Below are 21784 nucleotides of genomic sequence, written 5' to 3'. Positions count from 1 at the left end.
GCATCATATTTTGGGGCAATTCGTCATTAAGAGAGAAAGTATTCATTGCACAAAAGTGTGTAATCAGAATAATAGCTGGGGCACACCCAAGACCACCTTGCAGACATTTATGTAAGGAACTCGGGATATTCACAGTAGCTTCACAATACATATATTCACTTATGAAATTTGTCATTAATTACCCATCCCAATTCAAAAATAACAGTGAAGTGAAGTGCATAGCTACAACACTAGAAGAAAGATTGATATTCACTATTCTGGATTAAACCTCACTTTGCCACAGAAGGGGATGAATTATGATGCCACAAAAATCTTTGGTCATTTGCCAAATAGTATTAAAAGTCTGACAAACAGCCAACCAACATTTAAAAGTAAATTTAAAGAATTTCTGAATGACAACTCCTGCTACTCAATAGATGAATTCTTAAATATGAAGTAGTAACTGAAAAAAAAGTTCATTATTTTGTGTAAAGACAACTTATGTTAAAGTGACACGTTCCACATCATTATGAAATGTTGTATTCATGATCTATGGAACAAGGATTAATGTATGTATGTATGTAAGAACTCAAACAAGAGTGCACTCAATCTAACAGTAATACAAAAACGTTAATACATTACATTAAATAAAAAAAATCATTTCTTTTTCTCCTAAGAGATTCCATAATAATGTCATAATCTCATGTATTCTGTGTACATCTTCTGGATCCATGGAATGCATACCAGATGCCCAGCAAGTAGTTAGCATTCTCCTGGCTTCCATGCAGTGCATGCTACATCTTTCCTCATATGTTCTCTCTGTAGTAACAGATATGATATACACAGCACATCTGTCGATATTTGACCCCTCCCTCACTTTACTTAATCATTGTGAACATCTTTAGCTGATGTGACAGATCTTCATACAGCGGAACAGGACTTGATTCACAATGTCCTGTTATGCTACATGTCTCCATACTCAAGGTAAAGATGTCGCTTTGTCATTTTCTTTTATAATATACAATTTGGTGTTATTACATGGCACATAATTGCCTTCTTATTAAATTTCCTTTTGACGTTCACCTTATTCCTCATTGCATTGTTGCATATGTTAGTATCTTTTCTTGTATCTCATTTCCTAGGTTGTCACTTAGTACCCATTATACGTAATTTTTGTATTATTTTCTTACACCATTAATAAGTATTCCTTAAACACTATAACATTTAGATTAATTTGAATTATTGATACTACACATTGGTTGATTGTGACCCTTGTAACTTTACACACACATTTATTCCTTTAGGACAAGCTTCATGTTTTCTTTTATTTCTGTATAACACACAAAGGTTTGTAATATTTAAGAACAAGAATATCAGTTAGTTTTATTTTGTGTTTCATCAACAACAGAGTACTTGTTGAAATTTTGAGCTACATCTGGGGATATATAAATCTCCTTAGTCATCTTTTCTAGTTATGTTTGCTATTTTCTTCGTTAGTGTGATCACTTGTCACATTAACACCTTATAAGTAAATTCTTTTTAATTGCATCATAGCTAAACCTCCCCATTTTTGGGTGAGTACAGCACAACCTACTTTTATTTGTATGTGAAAGTGACCTACCCCCAACTATTTCATAAAAGTGATACGAGTCATTTATCTTGTGAATGGACCCGACCTATGGTATAGATCAGTCACTCCATGATCTGTCTACCTGTATAATATCCAATCCTTCGTGAGCCCACGTTCTTGGTGCAGCTTATTTCTGTCAGAGAGTACTGGACCGGCCACGGTGGCCGAGCGGTTGTGAGCGCTTCAGTCTGGAACCACGCGACTTCTACGGTCGCAGGTTTGAATCTTGCCTCGGGCATGGATGTGTATGATGTCCTTAGGTTAGTTAGGTTTAAGTAGTTCTAAGTTCGAGGGGACTGATGACCTCAGATGTTAAGTCCCATAGCGCTCGGAGCCATTTAGACAGTACTGGTCAGCATCTTTGACAAACTTATAGAATAAGAACGAAGAGGTTCGTTAATTCTTCTCCTCAGTTTTTACTCTATTGTGATTTCAGCACCTTCTTTCTTCTCTCTATACATATTATTTGTCCTACTCACCATCCTGTAGTATCAATAACCATTATCATTTGTACTTCTCTCATGCAAGTTTTTCAACGTGCATCATGTACCAAGTGTACCCCCTTTATATATCTCAAAATATAACTTACTACTATCATTATTCCTGCACTATGTGTAGATTTTATCTGTTCATTGATAATACTTCCTATTTTAACCCACCAGGTTCTTTTATCATAATTTATAAGGGTCATTTTGCATGTCATACATTATTTCATTGATGTATTCTTTATTCCTCTCGAAAATGTGATGCGAATAAATTGTGTCATTTCATCAATCTCCTCATATTCCTGTTCCAGCCTAACTGTTGCAAGGAGATCCTTAGGTGCACCAGTGTGCACCCTCCTAGACATTTCTGATGCTAAACCCCCTCAGAAAAGCATAAAGTGCCCATTGCTTGACTTCCTGTAGCAATACTTTGTTTACCTCCTCACTACATGTTAACTCATATGTATGTACATTTAGTTTTCTAATCCAATCTGCAAATTCCTCTATTGCTTCATCATTTCTCTTTGGAATTATGCTCAACTGTTCCTATATCTCTGTTCCTCTCCCTATGCGAGTCATTCAAAAGTTTTCACCTTGCGCAGTCCCTCTGTGCACTGCACAAATGACTTTGCCACTACTGACACACACACCCTTGCTATCTGTAACAACTGTTTATCCAACTTACCGCTATGTCAACTGTTGACAAGAGGACATCTACAAACGCGTAAATGTCCTCAGATGACCTACAGGAAAAGATACAAAAAAGGTCTGCAACAGATGGATCTAACCTTAAACTCTGTGACTTCAGTATCCCCAACTCTTTCTCCTTCTTTGCTAGCTCATTACTCATCACTGTCTCCTCCATACTTAACTGTGCTACATGATTAATTAATGACTGTGTTGCCTGTCACCTTGTTTCTGCATCATCCTTACTCATTTTTATGAACTTAGCAATAACAGTTCAGTAATAACAAGGGCAGAACCCTCCATAGCTACTCCTACTACCATAATCACGTCTTCTGTCTAATAATGAGCCACATGGATTCCCATACTGTCTAGATATTTGACCAAAATGCTGACAAGTAAAGTGAACATCTACCACAGACTCAGCACAAGGGACAGAATGCCCACGTAAACTGCACTGTGTACATCACTCACGCTCTAGCCATGCATCCAAAGAATTACCCTTAAAATGAGATATATACACTGATCCTGACAGCCTCACAAAAGTAACACTGAAGTTATCATACCCCATAATTTTGAACCCCATAACTGTCACCAGAACAAAAATAGCTGTCTCATACCACCCCTACTACTCCATGTCTGGCAGCACTGCCTCTGCACATGCACCATATGCCAACTATTAAAACATCTTGTATTTGATGCAGATACTTTTCTCCAATCTCGTACCCCTGTCTAAACATCAATCCCCACATATTCCAATTCCACAGGCTGTAATTCAGACACCATGCTGCAAGGGGTCCACTGTGGACATTAGCTCTCCTGAAATAACTCTGTTGAGTGCAGCAGCATCCAATGGTGGAGATGAAGGGCAAGAAGGACCAGGGGATACACTGCTGACTGAAAGAATTGTTTTATTCACCTTTAAACAAACATTGTGTTATTTGGATGTGAGGCAAACATGCCTCACTCCTGTGACCCTGGCTGGTGGTGGCTTCCAGACAACTGCTTCTGTCCGGACAAGGAGTTGCATGCATAGTCACTTTGTGATACTGACGTCAGCCCGACCAATGGCCAGTGGCCTGTCACTAGGCCATGAGCCCCAATGTCAACAGCGTGCTCCTTTTGCTGAATGGTGTCCCCCTGTAATGACAGCTCCTGGTGACTCAGCCCCGCACGCATTCACTGCGGTGGTGCATGGAGACTGCTGTGCATGGGACATGACCTGCTGCCCTCTGGCAGGAGTCTGATTATGACAGATACCAATGGCAGGTCAGCAGTGCTGTGGCACAGGGACCTCAGTGCTGGTGGCAGCAGACCTGACCTGGTCTCGAAAACTTGGCTTCAGATGGTGATGGCCAGTTGTCCTGTCTCTGACATGGAGTCAGTTTCACTGTGGTGCTACTGGATTCTGAATGAATCTGCCTCAAATTCAGACCTATTTATGTGGCTCAGAGGCGCATCTGTTACACTAAAACCTGGCCCCAGTCACATAACTTGCAACGAGAGTCTTGCCCTGGTGTGATGACGTTGTCCTGCTTGCTCTGTGTATTACTGCTGCATGATGCAGTTTTCCACTGAGTGCAGCTAGCCCTACATGCATGTATCCAACTTATGTGTGGTCTAATGAAGACTTATGTTTGTAGTTTAGCTATACTGCAATTGTTTAACAAATTTTCCCCTTAAATACACTTCACATATTAAATTAAGAATGGAAAACAAGAATAATCTTTACCAGAGCTCAGAACATTTGAAAGAAAAACAAACCAGACCATAATATAAAATAGAAGCTTGTGATACAGCAGTTACAAGGGCTATCCACAAAGTACATTATGTTTTGGAATTAAAAATAAATAAAGTTTTGGAAATTTTTTTTATTATATACAGATGAAAGCCACACTTAAATACTACTTTTCTACGTAGTTTCCATTTAAATTAAGGCACTTATCGTAGCGATGGACGAGCATGGAAATTCCTTCATCGTAAAATTCGGCCGCCTGCGCCTTCAACCACGTGGTTACCTCTTCTTGAAGCTGTGGGTTGTCATCAAAACGCTGCATAGCCAACCACTTCTTCATTGCTGGGAATAAGTGGAAGTCGCTAGGTGCCAGGTCTGGACTGTACGGCGGATGAGGAAACAGCTCCCACTTAAAAGATTCGAGAACTTCACGAGTGGGATTTGCCGTGTGGGCCCAGGCGTTGTCGTGAATCAGCAAGATCTTTGAGCCCAACTTTCCCCTGCGCTTGTTTTGTATTGCTCGTCTGAGGTTGTGCAGAGTTTGGCAATACCTTTGAGAGTTTATTGTAGTGCCTCTTTCCAGGAAATCCACAAAAATCACATCTTTTTCTGTCCCAAAAGAGGTAACCACGTGGTTGAAGGTGCAGGTGGCCGAATTTTACGACGAAGGAATTTCCAAGCTCGTCCATCGCTACGATAAGTGCCTTAATTTAAATGGCAACTATGTAGAAAAGTAGTATTTAAGTGTGGCTTTCATCTGTATATAATAAAAAAAAATTTCCAATACTTTATTTATTTTTAATTCCAAAATGTAATGTACTTTGTGGATAGCCCTCGTATAATGGTGCTGTCAGATTGGATGTTCTGGTAGTATTTTATAAGCTGCGTAACATTGTATTTATTGACATTCTGCTGTTAGCACCACAGTTGTTTCTGTGGCGTGGAGTCAGTGGCAGTTTCCGTGAAAAGAAAGTGTGTTGGAATTCCCTGACATATAGTGATGAAAGTTTGGCTCGCTTCTCACAGCATGGAGTGGCATGAGAAGTTAGAAGATTTATTTGAGAAGTAAAAAGGCAGTTATTTAATGGTGTGTGTACCCATGTGCCATACAATAGTGCAAATTGTTCATTTTATGCACAATTTAAGATGATTTGTACATCTTATAAACATATATTTGTAATCTCTGCTGTATTACATTTACTGACCTGGCAGGATCATGGTAATACTTATGAGGAAGCTCTCAGTAGACTTGTATGATGTAGATGTGGAAGTGATTCAGGTTATGTGATAGAACACTGTGTGAATAGTTCAACCCTGAGAAATAACAAATTTCAGAATAGTTGCAGGCTATCTAACTTCAGAATAATTTAATTTTCAGTATATTGCATAACTACTGACTGAATTTATAAATTTTAAGTAGTCATAATCTACGCATTGCGAGATAACATCTTATGTTAAATGTTTAACCCTTTGTTGCCTGACGGTACTTAAAAGTACCAGTAAGTTTTGACTTTCATTATTTTCTCGTGGTGCAGTTTCGTGATCTGAGAGCCTGTCGGTACGTAACAGTAACTCTGCTCTACTGTTTCATAGATGTTATTGTGCAATACATAGACCTCTCTGGCGGTCAGAGCTTGAAATTTGTTTTCGCGCGCTGCTGTGAAAGCAGAAGATTGTATGTGCTTGTTTCCATGGTGTTGCCTGAATTTGTGCGCAATTTATTGAAACTTCAGTTGAGTTTTCCATTGTACGTACTTACCTTCTTTGTTTTTTTATAATAGTTTGAAGCATTACGTTACATGTGAATGAGATAAAGTGGAAAATATAAGGCGGACTTATTAGTACCGTCAGGTTGTGTGAACACTTTATTGTAGCAACAATGCATTACCTCTCACTAGTTGTTCTGTCCACTTTTTCTCACACAGAAATCGGTAAATACATTTGCCTGTGGAACAATTAGAACAAACAGGAAAGGTTTGCCAGGGAATTTACCTAAAGAAAAATGTCTAAATCAAATCACAGAGAGTCATCTTTAGACCTAACAGTATTTCAATGGAAGGAAAATAAAGTAGTGTATTTTGCGTCAAACTTCCATGGCACTGAACAGAGCGTAGTGACAAAAAATCAGAAAGATGGAACTAAGATGACTATACCATGTCCAGTTATTGTATGTGATTACAATAAAAACATGGGTGGTGTGGATCATGCAGACAGATTACGTTCAACTTATGGTCTTGACAAGCGATGAAAGAAATGGTGGCACCGTCTCTTCTGTGGAGCAATAGAAATTGCTTTTGTCAATGCTTACGTCATTTTCAGTGATCTACATGGGGCACTGCCACTGCTGGAATTAAGGCGTGCAGTGGCACTAGGGCTAATGAATGAACAGCAAGTGCCAAATCTCTAACAGAGAAACTCTGGTAAAGATGAAATAACTCTCCCAAAGAGAACGAAGGATAACTTTTCTGTTCCGAAGGATGTACGTCTTGGCAACCGAGGAAACCATTTTGTAGTGTTCAGTTGTAAAAGAGGACGATGCGAAATGTGTGCGAGAAATAAAATTCAGTCGAGACCACATTCACAATGTAGTACATGTAAAGTATATTTGTGCTGCAATGAAAAAAAGAACTGTTTCCTACGATTTCATGAGCTATCACTAAATATGTGATATGTATACACTGTCAAAAATGTATAGCTAAGTTACTATGCATTGTGAAGTTGCTCTAGAATAAATTTATGCGAAATTTAAAAAAAAAAATTCAGAAATATCATATTTCTGTTAATTAATTTTCTAATGTAAAAATATTTGATATTTACGTGGAATAAAGTACAAGTTATAAAAATTGGAGCATTTTTCTGCGCATGTTGTGATTCTGTCCATGGAGTCTGACGGTACTTCTGAGTACCAGGAGAGAAAAAAGTTGTGTAAAATAAAATAAAATTTTACAAAAAATTCTACCGTCATTTGAGGCCACAATAGCATAAATTCTGCAAAGAAAATGTTAAAAAGCAAATTTTTTCTTATGTCAGGAAACAAAGGGTTAACACAATAAGACAAGTATTATAGTTAGAAACTGTGTGGTTTCCTTGAGGCAGCATAATTGACAGCATGCAAATACATGGACTTATGCATCCAGTATTTAAGAATGAGAGAACTTAGCAACTTCCAGTAAACTTTGCACTAATTTCAAATCTTTATAAAACTTTTTCTTGTCAATGCCCCCCACAAAATGACGAAAGGAAAAGAGTTTATCTCTGACTACATTTTTACTTTTCTGGCAGTAAGACTTCAGCATCATTATGTTTTAATTCACTACTTATTTTCTACCAGCTCTATTTGCAACTCAGTTCAGATGGTAACCACGTATATCATTGAATGTACATGGTAATTTATATCATTGTGTGACTCATAGTTAAGGAAATAAGGCATCATAAACATTTACACACATGAAAAACTAGCTTTCGTTTAAAATGTTGCACAGTAGAACTTCAACGTCAGACATGACACTTCAATTTATTGCATCTGGACTACTTGTTTGCAACACAATTTGCAGTTAGTATCTGCACACTGAATGTACCTGTAAAATTATGTCTTTGTATGACACAGAGTTCAGGAGGTATAACATCATAAACATTTAGATGCACTAAGAACTTGGTTTTGCTTAAAATGGAATGCAAATTTCCCATATTGTGTACACCCATTGTTTCATTATGAGAGCCCTTAGTGACTTCCAATAAACTTAAAGCATAATTTCAAACCTTTTCTCACTTGCATGCTTAACATCAAACATTTAACATGTTAACTCAGTTGTAAAGTAATCAGACATTTGAAGCTGTTTTATACATGGGAGTTTGGTTCTTTAAAGACTCTGAGACTTCCCGAGTTTTACTGGTTACAGCCTAACAATTCAGTTGTTGCAGACTACTGTATAGTGTACCATGACTCTGCACACAGTGACTCTGGTATTGAAGCAGAGAATTAGGCAATAATGAGAGAAAAAGTGAATGGGAGAGCAGGACATTAAACTGCAGTCAACGAAATTGATCGCCAAACTGTGGCATATTTCCTCCTTATCACTATTCCTATGAGGTTTTCATGACCTAACCTGGAATTGGACATTGTCTGGTGACACAGGTATTATTTATCTGGCAATAGGACTCTTTGTGCAGTGAAATTAGTCTACTAATTTTAATGTGCCAAATTTTTAAGTGACTTCAATTTATATTATGTCAGAAGAGCAATTGTTGATCTACCACTGGATCTGTCCTTTATTTTTATGAAAAAAGAGAGAAATGTAACAGCAGTTTCAAGGTTTTGTGTGATGTCTTTCTAGGAAGAGGATTTTTTTTGATGAGTGCCTGACTCATCTGGTTATGTTATGTGTTTTGTGTTATTGGCCAGTAAATATTTTTTGCCCTTTTTCTGTATAAAATTTTTGTGTAATAAATATCAAATTTAACATCAGCATTTTTTGTAGTCCCCAGTGTAGATCAATGAAAACAATTGTAACCAATACAGTTACAGGTAGTAGAAAGTGCTCATGGGCAAGACTGAAGTCAGTCACTTGGCTGAATTGTATCACAGTTTGACAAGATATAACTTAATACTGGAAGGTGGAATAGCACTTATTTCAGAACTTGAGCAGGCTCAATTGTAACATGAGCAGTCCAATAAATAACTGGTGTAGTGCAGACATCTTGTTAATACTTCAGTCATCTGTGGAGAGGAACATATTTACTTTCATACAGAATTGAGAGTGAACTGCATCTGCCTGACTTTACATTGGCCAGCCTGAGATGCTGTCTGCTCAGCACTCACAACTGCCTGCTGGACATAAGAGTAGTGAGGCTTCTCAATGGTATGACATTATCCATTAACATGTCCAGCAGAATTACGAGAATCATAATCATCATCATCTCCATCATCATAATTTTTTTCATTGTCAGAAAGGTGAAAACTTGAGCTAATCTACTATACTGCAGCTTTCCCTCATGATCTGCTACTTCATATCGGAGGGTGTACCCTGAGCATTTATTTGGGAAGGAAATACGAGGGCGGTTCAATAAGTAATGCAACACATTTTTTTTCTGAAACAGGGGTTGTTTTATTCAGCATTGGAATACACCAGGTTATTCCCCAATCTTTTAGCTACACAACACTATTTTTCAAGGTAATCTCCATTCAATGCTACGGCCTTACACCACCTTGAAATGAGGGCCTGTATGCCTGCACGGTACCATTCCACTGGTCGATGTCGGAGCCAACGTCGTACTGCATCAATAACTTCTTCATCATCCGCGTAGTGCCTCCCACGGATTGCGTCCTTCATTGGGCCAAACCTATGGAAATCCGACGGTGCGAGATCGGGGCTGTAGGGTGCATGAGGAAGAACAGTCCACTGAAGTTTTGTGAGCTCCTCTCGGGTGCAAAGACTTGTGTGAGGTCTTGCGTTGTCATGAAGAAGGAGAAATTCATTCAGATTTTTGTGCCTACGAACAAGCTGAAGTCGTTTCTTCAATTTCTGAAGAGTAGCACAATACACTTCAGAGTTGATCGTTTGAGCATGGGGAAGGACATCGAACAGAATAACCCCTTCAGCGTCCCAGAAGACTGTAACCATGACTTTACCGGCTGAGGGTATGGCTTTAAACTTTTTCTTGGTAGGGGAGTGGGTGTGGCGCCACTCCATTGATTGTCATTTTGTTTCAGGTTCGAAGTGATGAACCCATGTTTCATCGCCTGTAACAATCTTTGACAAGAAATTGTCACCCTCAGCCACATGACGAGCAAGCAATTCTGCACAGATGGTTCTCCTTTGCTCTTTATGGTGTTCTGTTAGACAACGAGGGACCCAGCGGGAACAAACCTTTGAATATCCCAACTGGTGAACAATTGTGACAGCAATACCAACAGAGATGTCAAGTTGAGCACTGTGTTGTTTGATGGTGATCCGTCGATCATCTCGAACGAGTGTGTTCGCACGCTCCGCCATTGCAGGAGTCACAGCTGTGCACGGCCGGCCCGCACGCGGGAGATCAGACAGTCTTGCTTGACCTTGCGGCGATGATGACACACGCTTTGCCCAACGACTCACCGTGCTTTTGTCCACTGCCAGATCACCGTAGACATTCTGCAAGCGCCTATGAATATCTGAGATGCCCTGGTTTTCCGCCAAAAGAAACTCGATCACTGCCCGTTGTTTGCAACGCACATCCGTTACAGACGCCATTTTAACAGCTCCGTACAGCGCTACCACCTGTCGGAAGTCAATGAAACTATACGAGACGAAGCGGGAATGTTTGAAAATATTCCACAAGAAATTTTCGGTTTTTTCAACCAAAATTTGCCGAGAAAAAAAATGTGTTGCATTACTTATTGAACTGCCCTCGTATGAATTATTTAGTGCTTCTAGTTTTGTTGAAATTATACAGCTCAGAGGGTAATATGCTCCAAAACTTTACCACACTAAGAAGATTCTATGACAACTGGGAACAGACTGAGAGCTCAAAGGAACCATCACAGTGTGAAAAGAAAGGTCTTAGGGTTACAACTACAACCAATACACAGTTATTTTTCATGTGGGTACTAGAGGTACACCATGTGATCAAAAGCATCCGCACATCCCCAAAAACATATATTGTACGTATTAGGTGCATTGTGCTGTCAGCTACTGCCAGGTACTTCATATCAGCGACCTCAGTAGTCATTAAACATCGTGAGAGAGCAGAATGGGGTACTCCACGGAACTCACAAACTTCGAGTGTGGTGAGGTGGTTGGATGCCACTTGTGTCATATGTCTGTACGTGAGATTTCCACACACCTAAACATCCCTAGGTCCACTGTTCCGATGTGATAGTGAAGTGGAAAAATGAAGGGACATGTGCAGCACAAAACCGGACAGGCCGACCTTGTCTGTTGACTGACAGAGACCGCCGACAATTGATGAGGGTCATAATGTGTACTAGGCAGACGTCTGTCTCACAGGAATTCCAAACTGCATCATGATCCACTGCTAGTACTATGACAGTTAGGCGGGAGGTGAGAGAGGCCACACATCATGCCAGTAAATGCCAAACGACGCCTCGCTTGGTTTAAGGAGTGTAAACATTGGATGATTGAACAGTGGAAAAACATTGTGTGGAGTGACGAATCACAGCACACAATGTGGTGATCTGATGGCAGGGTGTGGGTATGGCGAGTGCCCAGTGAACATCATCTGCCATTGTATGTGGTGCCAACAGTAAAATTTGGATGCAGTGGTGTTATGGTGTGGTCGTGTTTTTCATGGAGGGGGCTTGCACCCCTTGTTGTTTTGCATGGCACTATCACAGCACAGGCCTACATTGATGTTTTAAGCACCTTCTTGCTTTCCACTGTTGAAGAATAATTCGGGGATGGTGATTGTATCTTTCAACACGATCGAGCACCTCTTCATAATGCACGGCCTGAGGCGGAGTGGTTACATGACAAAACATCCCTGTAATGGACTGGCCTGCACAGAGTTCTGACCTGAATCCTATAGAACACTTTTGGGATGTTTTGGAATGCCGACTTCGTGCCAGGCCTCACAGACTGACATCGGTACCTCTTCTCAGTGCAGCTCTCGGTGAAGAATGGGCTGCCATTCCCCAAGAAACCTTCAGCATCTGGTTGAACATGTGCCTGCCAGAGTGGAAGCTCTCATCAAGGCTAAGGGTGGGCCAACACCGTATTGAATTCCAACATTACCGATGGAGGGTGCCACGAACTTTTAAGTCATTTTCAGTCAGGTGTCCGGATACTTTTGGTCACATAGTGTCGAATGTAAAATGGCATTATCTGTTCAGCAGTCCAAAATTGACATGAAGAATGAAAAAAGTTCATTGAAGTTCTGAATCTTCAAACAATTGTATAAAAACAAGACTTTAACGGTTTCTAAGAGGATTGACTAACTAAGATGTCTTATTTTTAACCCCTACGTGTTACACCTTACCTCAAAAAATTCTAATGCATACATGACTCCTATTCTTAGCATTTTAAGAGGAATTCCAATAATTCACATATTATAATACACCTTAGCCTGGACTGTCCAATTAATTCTTATAGTTCCTAATCAGTAATTTACAAAGTAATGTGATACTTTGTTGTTGTTCTAAATTCTGCTTAGTCCAAAATTCTTATTCTGTATGAGTTAATTAAGTTCTACAAACAGCAACAAACATAAAATGATTGGAAAAAACTGCTCTTCTTTTTAAAAAATTGTCTCCTTCAGAAGAAGCAATGCAGCCTAAAAATTACATTAGTAGTTACTATAGTATTTTAAACAAAACAAAGATGTGAGAACTGTAGACAAACATTGTATGGTAAGTGTACTCATTTGTTACATCACATGCTCATAAGGTACACTGAATAAAGCCAAATGGCTCTTGTCATATGAAACATTTGTCCTTAGGAAACAAGTAATCACAAGCCATAGCTTAAGAACTGTAGCAACGTCTTGTCTCAAGGGTGAATATTAAATGCCAAGTTTGGTGATCCATTGATATAAGGCTGTTGTCAGTATAAAAGTTGACTTATACAAAATCAAACATAATGATGATATCTGGATTACAACAGTATGCATCTGGGAAATGGCAAAGGTCAACTCCTCAACTGTACAGGCTCCAGCATGAAGGAAAGCTACATACAGAGGATGCAAAATGTGTGCTTGTGAGAAGTGTGCCTTGACAGCATTGAGTAGCTTTTGTAAATTAAAGCAGAAAAAGGAAATTGTGTCTTTCGTAAGGCCACTGTTATCCTAAAATTATATAAAATCAAACAAATATAAAACTGTGTTTAAAAATGGAAACTGAAAACATCCTTATAACAGAGTAACAACGCAATGACATTTCACTGTGCATGTAATGAAATGTCCCATTAAAAGTAATAAATACTGTAAAGAAGGGAGGAAGGGGAATATGAACTAAAATTATTGAAATCTAATTGCTAAATGGGAGAAACCTCCATTTAGCATTAACAAAGTTTATAAACTGTAACTTATGACAAAGTAACATTGCACCTTCATTTTGCAGTGCATATGGTAAACAGTTCTATTAAAAGTAATAAATACTGCAAAGGAGGAGGAACATGAACTAAAATTTATTAAAACATAGTTACTAAAATGGAGAATCTTCAAATTTTCCGCTTAGCATTAAAGAAGTTTACAAACAGTAGATAAAGGAGATTAGCCAACAAATTCCATATTCACATTAGGCTCAAAAAAATTACAAGATTGTTTTGAAAAGGTATAAGAATAACACTATGTTAAGTAAAAATTGGTATACAAATGTAAGACGGTATTAAATTACTGCACAGAGATAGACTTTTGAGGAAAGTGACATGCTTGCCAAAGCTAGAGGGTACTGGTAACTGCATTGCTATGCAGCAGTGAGCAGCAGCTTAAAGCCACCAAGCAAGTTCTTACTTGCCATCTGCACGTGAGCATTCAAGATGTTACCATCCCTATTAGCTAAATGGTAATCTGCTTGGAATTATCCATACAGAATAACAATGGTGACTTTGATATTTGTCATACGCCAACTTACTCTGACAATATTATTCCAGCAGACTCCTTTTACCCACAGGTTAAAAAAAGAAGCCTTTTTCCATTCAGTAATAATCAAACTTGAAGAACATCACCTTTCCTCGACAATTTTCAGAAAGAAATTAATTTGATTAATCCGTTGAAAGCAATAATGACTATGAATGGCATATACACTCCTGGAAATGGAAAAAAGAACACATTGACACCGGTGTGTCAGACCCACCATACTTGCTCCGGACACTGCGAGAGGGCTGTACAAGCAATGATCACACGCACGGCACAGAGGACACACCAGGAACCGCGGTGTTGGCCGTCGAATGGCGCTAGCTGCGCAGCATTTGTGCACCGCCGCCGTCAGTGTCAGCCAGTTTGCCGTGGCATACGGAGCTCCATCGCAGTCTTTAGCACTGGTAGCATGCCGCGACAGCGTGGACGTGAACCGTATGTGCAGTTGACGGACTTTGAGCGAGGGCGTATAGTGGGCATGCGGGAGGCCAGGTGGACGTACCGCCGAATTGCTCAACACGTGGGGCGTGAGGTCTCCACAGTACATCGATGTTGTCGCCAGTGGTCGGTGGAAGGTGCACGTGCCCGTCGACCTGGGAACGGACCGCAGCGACGCACGGATGCACGCCAAGACCGTAGGATCCTACGCAGTGCCGTAGGGGACCGCACCGCCACTTCCCAGCAAATTAGGGACACTGTTGCTCCTGGGGTATCGGCGAGGACCATTCGCAACCGTCTCCATGAAGCTGGGCTACGGTCCCGCACACCGTTAGGCCGTCTTCCGCTCACGCCCCAACATCGTGCAGCCCGCCTCCAGTGGTGTCGCGACAGGCGTGAATGGAGGGACGAATGGAGACGTGTCGTCTTCAGCGATGAGAGTCGCTTCTGCCTTGGTGCCAATGATGGTCGTATGCGTGTTTGGCGCCGTGCAGGTGAGCGCCACAATCAGGACTGCATACGACCGAGGCACACAGGGCCAACACCCGGCATCATGGTGTGGGGAGCAATCTCCTACACTGGCCGTACAACACTGGTGATCGTCGAGGGGACACTGAATAGTGCACGGTACATCCAAACCGTCATCGAACCCATCGTTCTACCATTCCTAGACCGGCAAGGGAACTTGATGTTCCAACAGGACAATGCACGTCCGCATGTATCCCGTGCCACCCAACGTGCTCTAGAAGGTGTAAGTCAACTACCCTGGCCAGCAAGATCTCCGGATCTGTCCCCCATTGAGCATGTTTGGGACTGGATGAAGCGTCGTCTCACGCGGTCTGCACGTCCAGCACGAACGCTGGTCCAACTGAGGCGCCAGGTGGAAATGGCATGGCAAGCCGTTCCACAGGACTACATCCAGCATCTCTACGATCGTCTCCATGGGAGAATAGCAGCCTGCATTGCTGCGAAAGGTGGATATACACTGTACTAGTGCCGACATTGTGCATGCTCTGTTGCCTGTGTCTATGTGCCTGTGGTTCTGTCAGTGTGATCATGTGATGTATCTGACCCCAGGAATGTGTCAATAAAGTTTCCCCTTCCTGGGACAATGAATTCACGGTGTTCTTATTTCAATTTCCAGGAGTGTAGTTGACCCTGTCCTTAGTACTAAAGTGACCAAAAAATGTTTGACTTACATGATTAGCTGCCTCTTGACTAAAAAATATGACTGTAAGGTTACTTTCTGCACCAACAAAAGTTCGGAGAAAAATTTGGTGCTCATGTTAAACACTGTAGAAGATTAATGTACAAACTGGCATTTTCAAAATGTTATGGAATAATTGTTCTGATTGTTATATAGGACAGACTGGAAGAGGTATTAAAGGCAGGTACAAGGAGCATCCACCTGAAAAGAAAGCTGGCGATCTATATAATTATTCTTCTGCAGAACATTTCTTAGAAGAACTTGAAATATTCAAGCAGGTAGCTAATAGAGATGGTAACATCTTGAATGATCGAGTGTAACTGGCAAGTAAGAACTTGCTTGATGGCTTTAAGCCACTGCCCACTGCCTCATAACAATGTGTCTGTAGTCTTGGCTAGCTTCGGCAGGCATGTTGTTTTCCTCAAAACACTTCCTCTGTAACGTAATTTAATACCATTTTCCATTTGTATGCCAATTTCTACTTGCATGTAGGTTATCTTCATGCCTTTTTGACACATTCTTGTAATGATTTTGAGCCTAATCTGAATCTGGAATTTGGTTTGCTGTTCTACTTCATTGAGTATCCATGAACTTCTTTGATGCCAAGCAGAAAATTCTCCATTTTAATAATTATGCTTTAATCAATTTTAGTTCATGTTCTCCTCCCCCCTCCCCGCCTCCTTATTTACATTATTTATTACTTCTAATAGCACTTTTTATTATATGCAGGGCGAAATGTCAGTGCAGCGTTATGTTTTTATAAGGATGTTTTCAGAAGCCTTTTTACAGACACTTTTTGTATTTGGTTAATTTTATATCATTTTAGATTAACAGTAGCCTTCACAAGAGACAATTTTGTTTTCCTACTTTAATTTACGTAAGCTACTCAAGGCAGTCTAAGTGCATTTCTTACATGCACACATTTAGCACACTCCACATGTAGCTTTCATTAGCACTAGAATCTGTACATTTGGGCAGTTCACCTTTGCTGTTTGCCTCAAGCATGCTGTTTTAATCTAGATACAGTCATTGTGTTTCATTGTGTATAAGTCAACTCATACATCAACAAGAGTTTTATGTCAATGGACCACCACACTTGACATTTGATCTTCAAACCTGAAATATGATTTTGCTGCAGTCTTAAGCTATGGCTTGTGATTATTTGTGTCATTAAGATGAATTTTTCATGTGACAAGAGCTGTTTGGCTTTATTCAATACAGTTTATCAGCTTGTGATGTAACCAGAAAGTACACTTATCTTACAATTTTTGTCTGCAGTTGCTGCATCTTTGTTTTGTTTAAAATAATATTGTGACTACTAATGTAATTTTTAATGTCTGTTATGCATTCTGAATAAGACAGTTTTTAAAAGAATTGTCAAAACCTTGGTCAAGAGTTTCAGTAAACCTTTATTTGCAGCAGGTTGGCTGATTTTTTTCAAATTGTCCGAGTTTACTGAAAGATGTTTTGCTGTATTCTATTTACTTTGTTATAATGATTTCTGCGAGAGTTCAAATTTTTACGCATACCTTCGCAAAATGCTGATTGTGATGTGGAATGATTTAAAAAGTCTGAATGTACAGCCATGCTGTACAGTATAGTTGTCTAACAAGCAACAAGTAAGGAAAAAATGGAAGGTGGTTTTCATCAAGGAAGGCATTCAAGTTGGAGAAATTAAGTATTGTGGAAATTCCAGTTACTAATTTCCTATGAAGAGTTAGAGCTTCAACCAGAAATTTATGGAGTAAAGAGTGGCAAAAGAATACCAGAAAATAGCAAAGGACTTATACACAAATACATCATTTGTTACCAGTTCAACTGTAGTATGACAACTACCAGAGCTCAAGGAACTTGACAGCCACTTGCACATCCCAGACCTTCAGTAATGGTTTCTTAATTATATATGTGCATTGGTTGTACACCATCCCTGCTGAGTTCATGTGGTGAATAGGGGGATGCCAACCATAAATTCTTCAGTTCTGTGAGTTTGTCTTGGTCCACAAATGCTCTATTGCAAAATCTACTAAAACTGAACTTCCCCTATTGACTTCAGAGACATTTTTATTATTGGAGAAAACCTACGAAGTCTTCTGATTCATATTAGTTGCTTTGACCAACATGGAAATCAGTCTCCAACAGTGTAATATACTCAACACTGCATGAAAATGATAAGTTTTGAACTGATTTTGTGATTACATTTAGTGTAAGTTATCAAGGTAATAATTTTGGCTGTAAGGAGACTCTCCCACTTGCCAAAAATTATAAATGGAAAAAATTACATGTGTATATGAGAAATCTTCCACCGAGTCTAAACTGGATGACCAGGGAAACAATCTTTTCTACATCTACATCGAAACTCCGCAAGCCGCCATACAGTGCATGGCGGAGTGTACTTTGTTACTGTTTTTGTGACCTTGTCATAGTATGAAATTCAATGTGTTTGCTGACATGAAAAGCATAATACTTTATAATTCACACAATAATACTTTCAGTTATGCTGACTTAGGAGGAAATATGACCAAGCCATATAATTTTGAGTTTCCCGTCGTAACACTCCTCACAGCACAAAAAATCTGTTTCACACATTTGTAAATCAAGATACGGTATAAGTCTGCCAAATTGTAGTGCGGGGAAAATATCTGAAATTTTCAGCAAATGACATAACCATTCCATATGCAGCCACAAGCTGTATATCTGGATGCAAGTGACTGTGACGTCATACAAGCAAACTAAATAACTAAAATTTTATTGACGTTTGTTTCTCATGAAAATCTGTTCACTTTCTCAGTTTGTCGAAGTCTTGAAGTGGTAGTAGGAGCTTATTTGTTTATTTCTTCCCTTATTTTGGCGAGAGACAGTGTTACTATTGGCATGATAGAATGGAGAGTCATTGGGTATGACTTCGGGCCATGGCTGGCAGTGATTGAGGGAATCTGACAGCACCATAATATGTCACAGGCATCCAGGATCCTCATGTGACAGTAATGAGGTGCCATTTTTCGACAGAACAAAGCATGTCCAAATGTGACATGTGTGTCTATAAAGTGGGTGCGTAGTTTGGCGGTACTCCTATGTTGAGGAAGATCCCGATATCTTTTAGATACCTGATAGAACATGCGTGGGGTGAGCTTAAATGTCAACTCCACCCAATACAGTTATGGGCCAGCTTGCCTCAGTAACACTAGGCACTGTCATTCAATTGATGGCCATTCTACAACTTCCATGTAGTGTTTGTGTCCCTATTTCTGTAGACAACATTAAGAATCTTATTTTCAGATATTGTCTTTCTTTTCTTTTTACTGTTTTTACACATTTTTACATATTTAATAATATAAATTTTCAAATAAATGACAGAAAGACTTTTTTGTTGCAGGTGATAACTTTGAACCTGATCCATTACATCTCAGACAAGGAATTTCTGTTCACAACTTGACAAAAGTTTACAGCAATGGAAAAGTTGCAATAAACAATTTGACATTAAATTTTTATGAAGACCAGATTACTTCATTCTTGGGTCACAATGGTGCTGGGAAGACTACAACCATGTGAGTCATTTTTGTCGCTTTTGTCATCAGTTTTGTGTTACATCTTCATATTAATTTGCCATAATACCTAATTAATTTGTTTCCTTCAGGAGTAAAATTTGAACCCTTATGAAAAAGACTGCTTCAGTTGTATGATAAATAATTATTTGTGATCCAACTAGTTCTGTTTTGTTATAGCCACTTCTTCAGGGAAACATATTTATTTCATAATTTATTTCAAACTATAACCAATAGATGACCCAACATTCTTTGTCCAATTGTGATAAAAATATTCAACTATCAGTTGGTCAGTAGTCCAATTTAAAACATGGCAGAATGCAAGAAAGCAGCAGGGAATGCAGGAAAATTTGAAGTTAAATTTACTTTCTTTTCACTATAATTTCTTTTGTGAATTTTTCTGATTGATACGTTTCCATAAGTACATTTCATAATGCAGATGTTCCATATTTCTGCTCTCTCTTTCAGTGTGTATTTTTGACAACTTTCAATTTATAGTAACTTATCATTGAATTTGTTTGAGATTTTATCTAAAATAAGTTGTGAGGCCATTAGTTTTCTTTTTAACAATGAATAATAAACATAGCTGTAGTGATACAAACTATTAGCAGGCAATGTGCATTGCCAGAAAAAGTACATAAATTCAAAGACAACCAAGATTATTTCTTATAATGTTTTTTTCCCCCTTTTTCCGCCTTTTGTGTCTACCCTCTACAATTTACTAATCATTGTTCGGGTAATACGAAGGTTGAATGAAAAGTAATGCCTCCACCTTCATTAATTGGGTTTGGATGGGAATATTTTAATAAATCAAACACAGAAATAATCCTTAGAATGTGATCTTTAATTACCAATATTCACTTTTCGACATAATCACCAGCCAAATGGATACATTTTTTCCAACAATGAACAAGTTTTCTGAAGCTGTCACGGGAGAAGTCGACACTCTGTTTCCACAACCACAGTCTCACAGTTCTCTCAACATCTTCATCAGAAGCATAATGGTGTCCCCGCAGATTGTCTTTCATTATCAGGAACAGATGGAAGTCAGACGGTGCTATGTCTGGACTGTATGGAGGATGCCGTACAGTGGTGAGATTCAGTCTTTGAAGTTCCGCTGTGGTGGCACATGAAGTGTGTGGTTTGGCATTGTCATGCTGCAGGAAAACATTTCCCTTTTCCTTTCAAACCCTGTTAGCTGTCATTTCAGAGTTCAAAGCGTTGTGATGTAACGATCTGAATTTATTGTTGTTCCACAATCAAGGAAATCAACACGGATAACACCATCTGCGTCCCAGAACACTGTGGCCATGATTTTTCCAGATGAGGGATGTGTCTTGAATTTCTTTTTCTGGTGTGAGTCTTTGTGTCGATATTCCATAGACTGACGGTCATAATGTTGTGCCCACGTTTCGTCTTGTCACAATTGAATGGAGAAAGGTGTCACCTTCATTCTTGTAACGCGCTTTCATTTCAGGAGTCAGCATCTGGGGTACCCATCGTGCACAGATCTTTCGATAGCCAAGCAAAGCAATAATGTGACCCACATGTTCTTGTGAAATTGCCAATTGTGCTTGCAATTTCTCTCTGAGTGGTACAATGATCATCCTGCTCGTGAAACTCAGTGGTTGCTGTCACAGGACATCCAACTCTTTGTTTGTCATGCGGCTCAGAGGTTCCCGCCTTAACATCTTTAAACTTACTCGCCAATGACATACAGTACTCACATCAACACAATCACCATAAACTGCTTTCATTCTCTGATGAATCTCCTTTGGGGTGACACCTTCTGCTGTCAAGAATTCAATGACTGAATATTTGCTTAAATTGCATGGACCTACCTTCTGTGCAGGGTTCCATACCTTTCCACCGTAACAACACAACCATTCGATGTTATGGCTTCCTGCCAACTGGAGCTGTAGGTATCAAGGTCAAATTATACATGTAGTTACATAGTAAGCACTTACTATGTACCTACATGTATAATTTGATGTTGATACATACATCAGGCAGTAGCCAAAACCGGTAATAGTGAAGTGTAAAAGTCTTGGTGATAAAGACAGGCCTGTGAAACAAATTAAACTTTTTGCTTGGGACAGAGTGCTACTGTTAGCTACAGTGGATACCGCTCCTCTGGTTGTAGCCTGTCCGCCCTTGTGTGTGAGGTTATGTGTTTATTACGCATGGGCCACTGGAGTGTTTCAGGTACAAAAATGTTAGCACGCAGACATGTTTTTTGGCCAGGCATTGATGAGGAAATAGTGCGAGTTGCTGCAGCCTGCCCACTGTGTGCCAGCCATCAGGTGACTCCCCATGCTTCTTTGCCACCAAGGCCAGATCCACAGCAACCTTGGGAATGAATTCATGTAGATTTTGTGGGACCTTCTTGAATTTCTTCTGGTTATTTGTAATTGATGGGTATTCTAGGTTTCTGTATGTGGCTTATTGTCTGTCTACTTATACAGAAGCAACAATTTCCTGTTTGTCAAACATCTTTGCAATGGGAGTTCTTCC

The 21784-nt window shown here is 39.5% G+C and overlaps 1 protein-coding gene across 4 annotated transcripts in view; it reads left to right on the top strand.

Moving 5' to 3' along the window:
- Positions 1-21784, top strand: part of LOC126457215 (ATP-binding cassette sub-family A member 7-like) — a 594847-nt gene that overhangs the window by 216142 nt on the left and 356921 nt on the right. For all 4 annotated transcript variants that reach the window (XR_007585450.1, XM_050093334.1, XM_050093335.1 and 1 more), the window contains exon 20: positions 19102-19273. Coding sequence is in view for 3 of the 4 variants with exons in the window: in XM_050093334.1 (XP_049949291.1) it covers positions 19102-19273 (172 nt within the window). In the remaining variant the exon portion in view is untranslated. The remainder of the gene's footprint in view (positions 1-19101; positions 19274-21784) is intronic.

This window comes from Schistocerca serialis, chromosome 2 (genome assembly GCF_023864345.2).
Source record: "Schistocerca serialis cubense isolate TAMUIC-IGC-003099 chromosome 2, iqSchSeri2.2, whole genome shotgun sequence".
In the NCBI taxonomy this organism is placed as follows: Eukaryota; Metazoa; Arthropoda; class Insecta; order Orthoptera; family Acrididae; genus Schistocerca; species Schistocerca serialis.
This window is presented reverse-complemented; position numbering and strand designations above follow the sequence as displayed.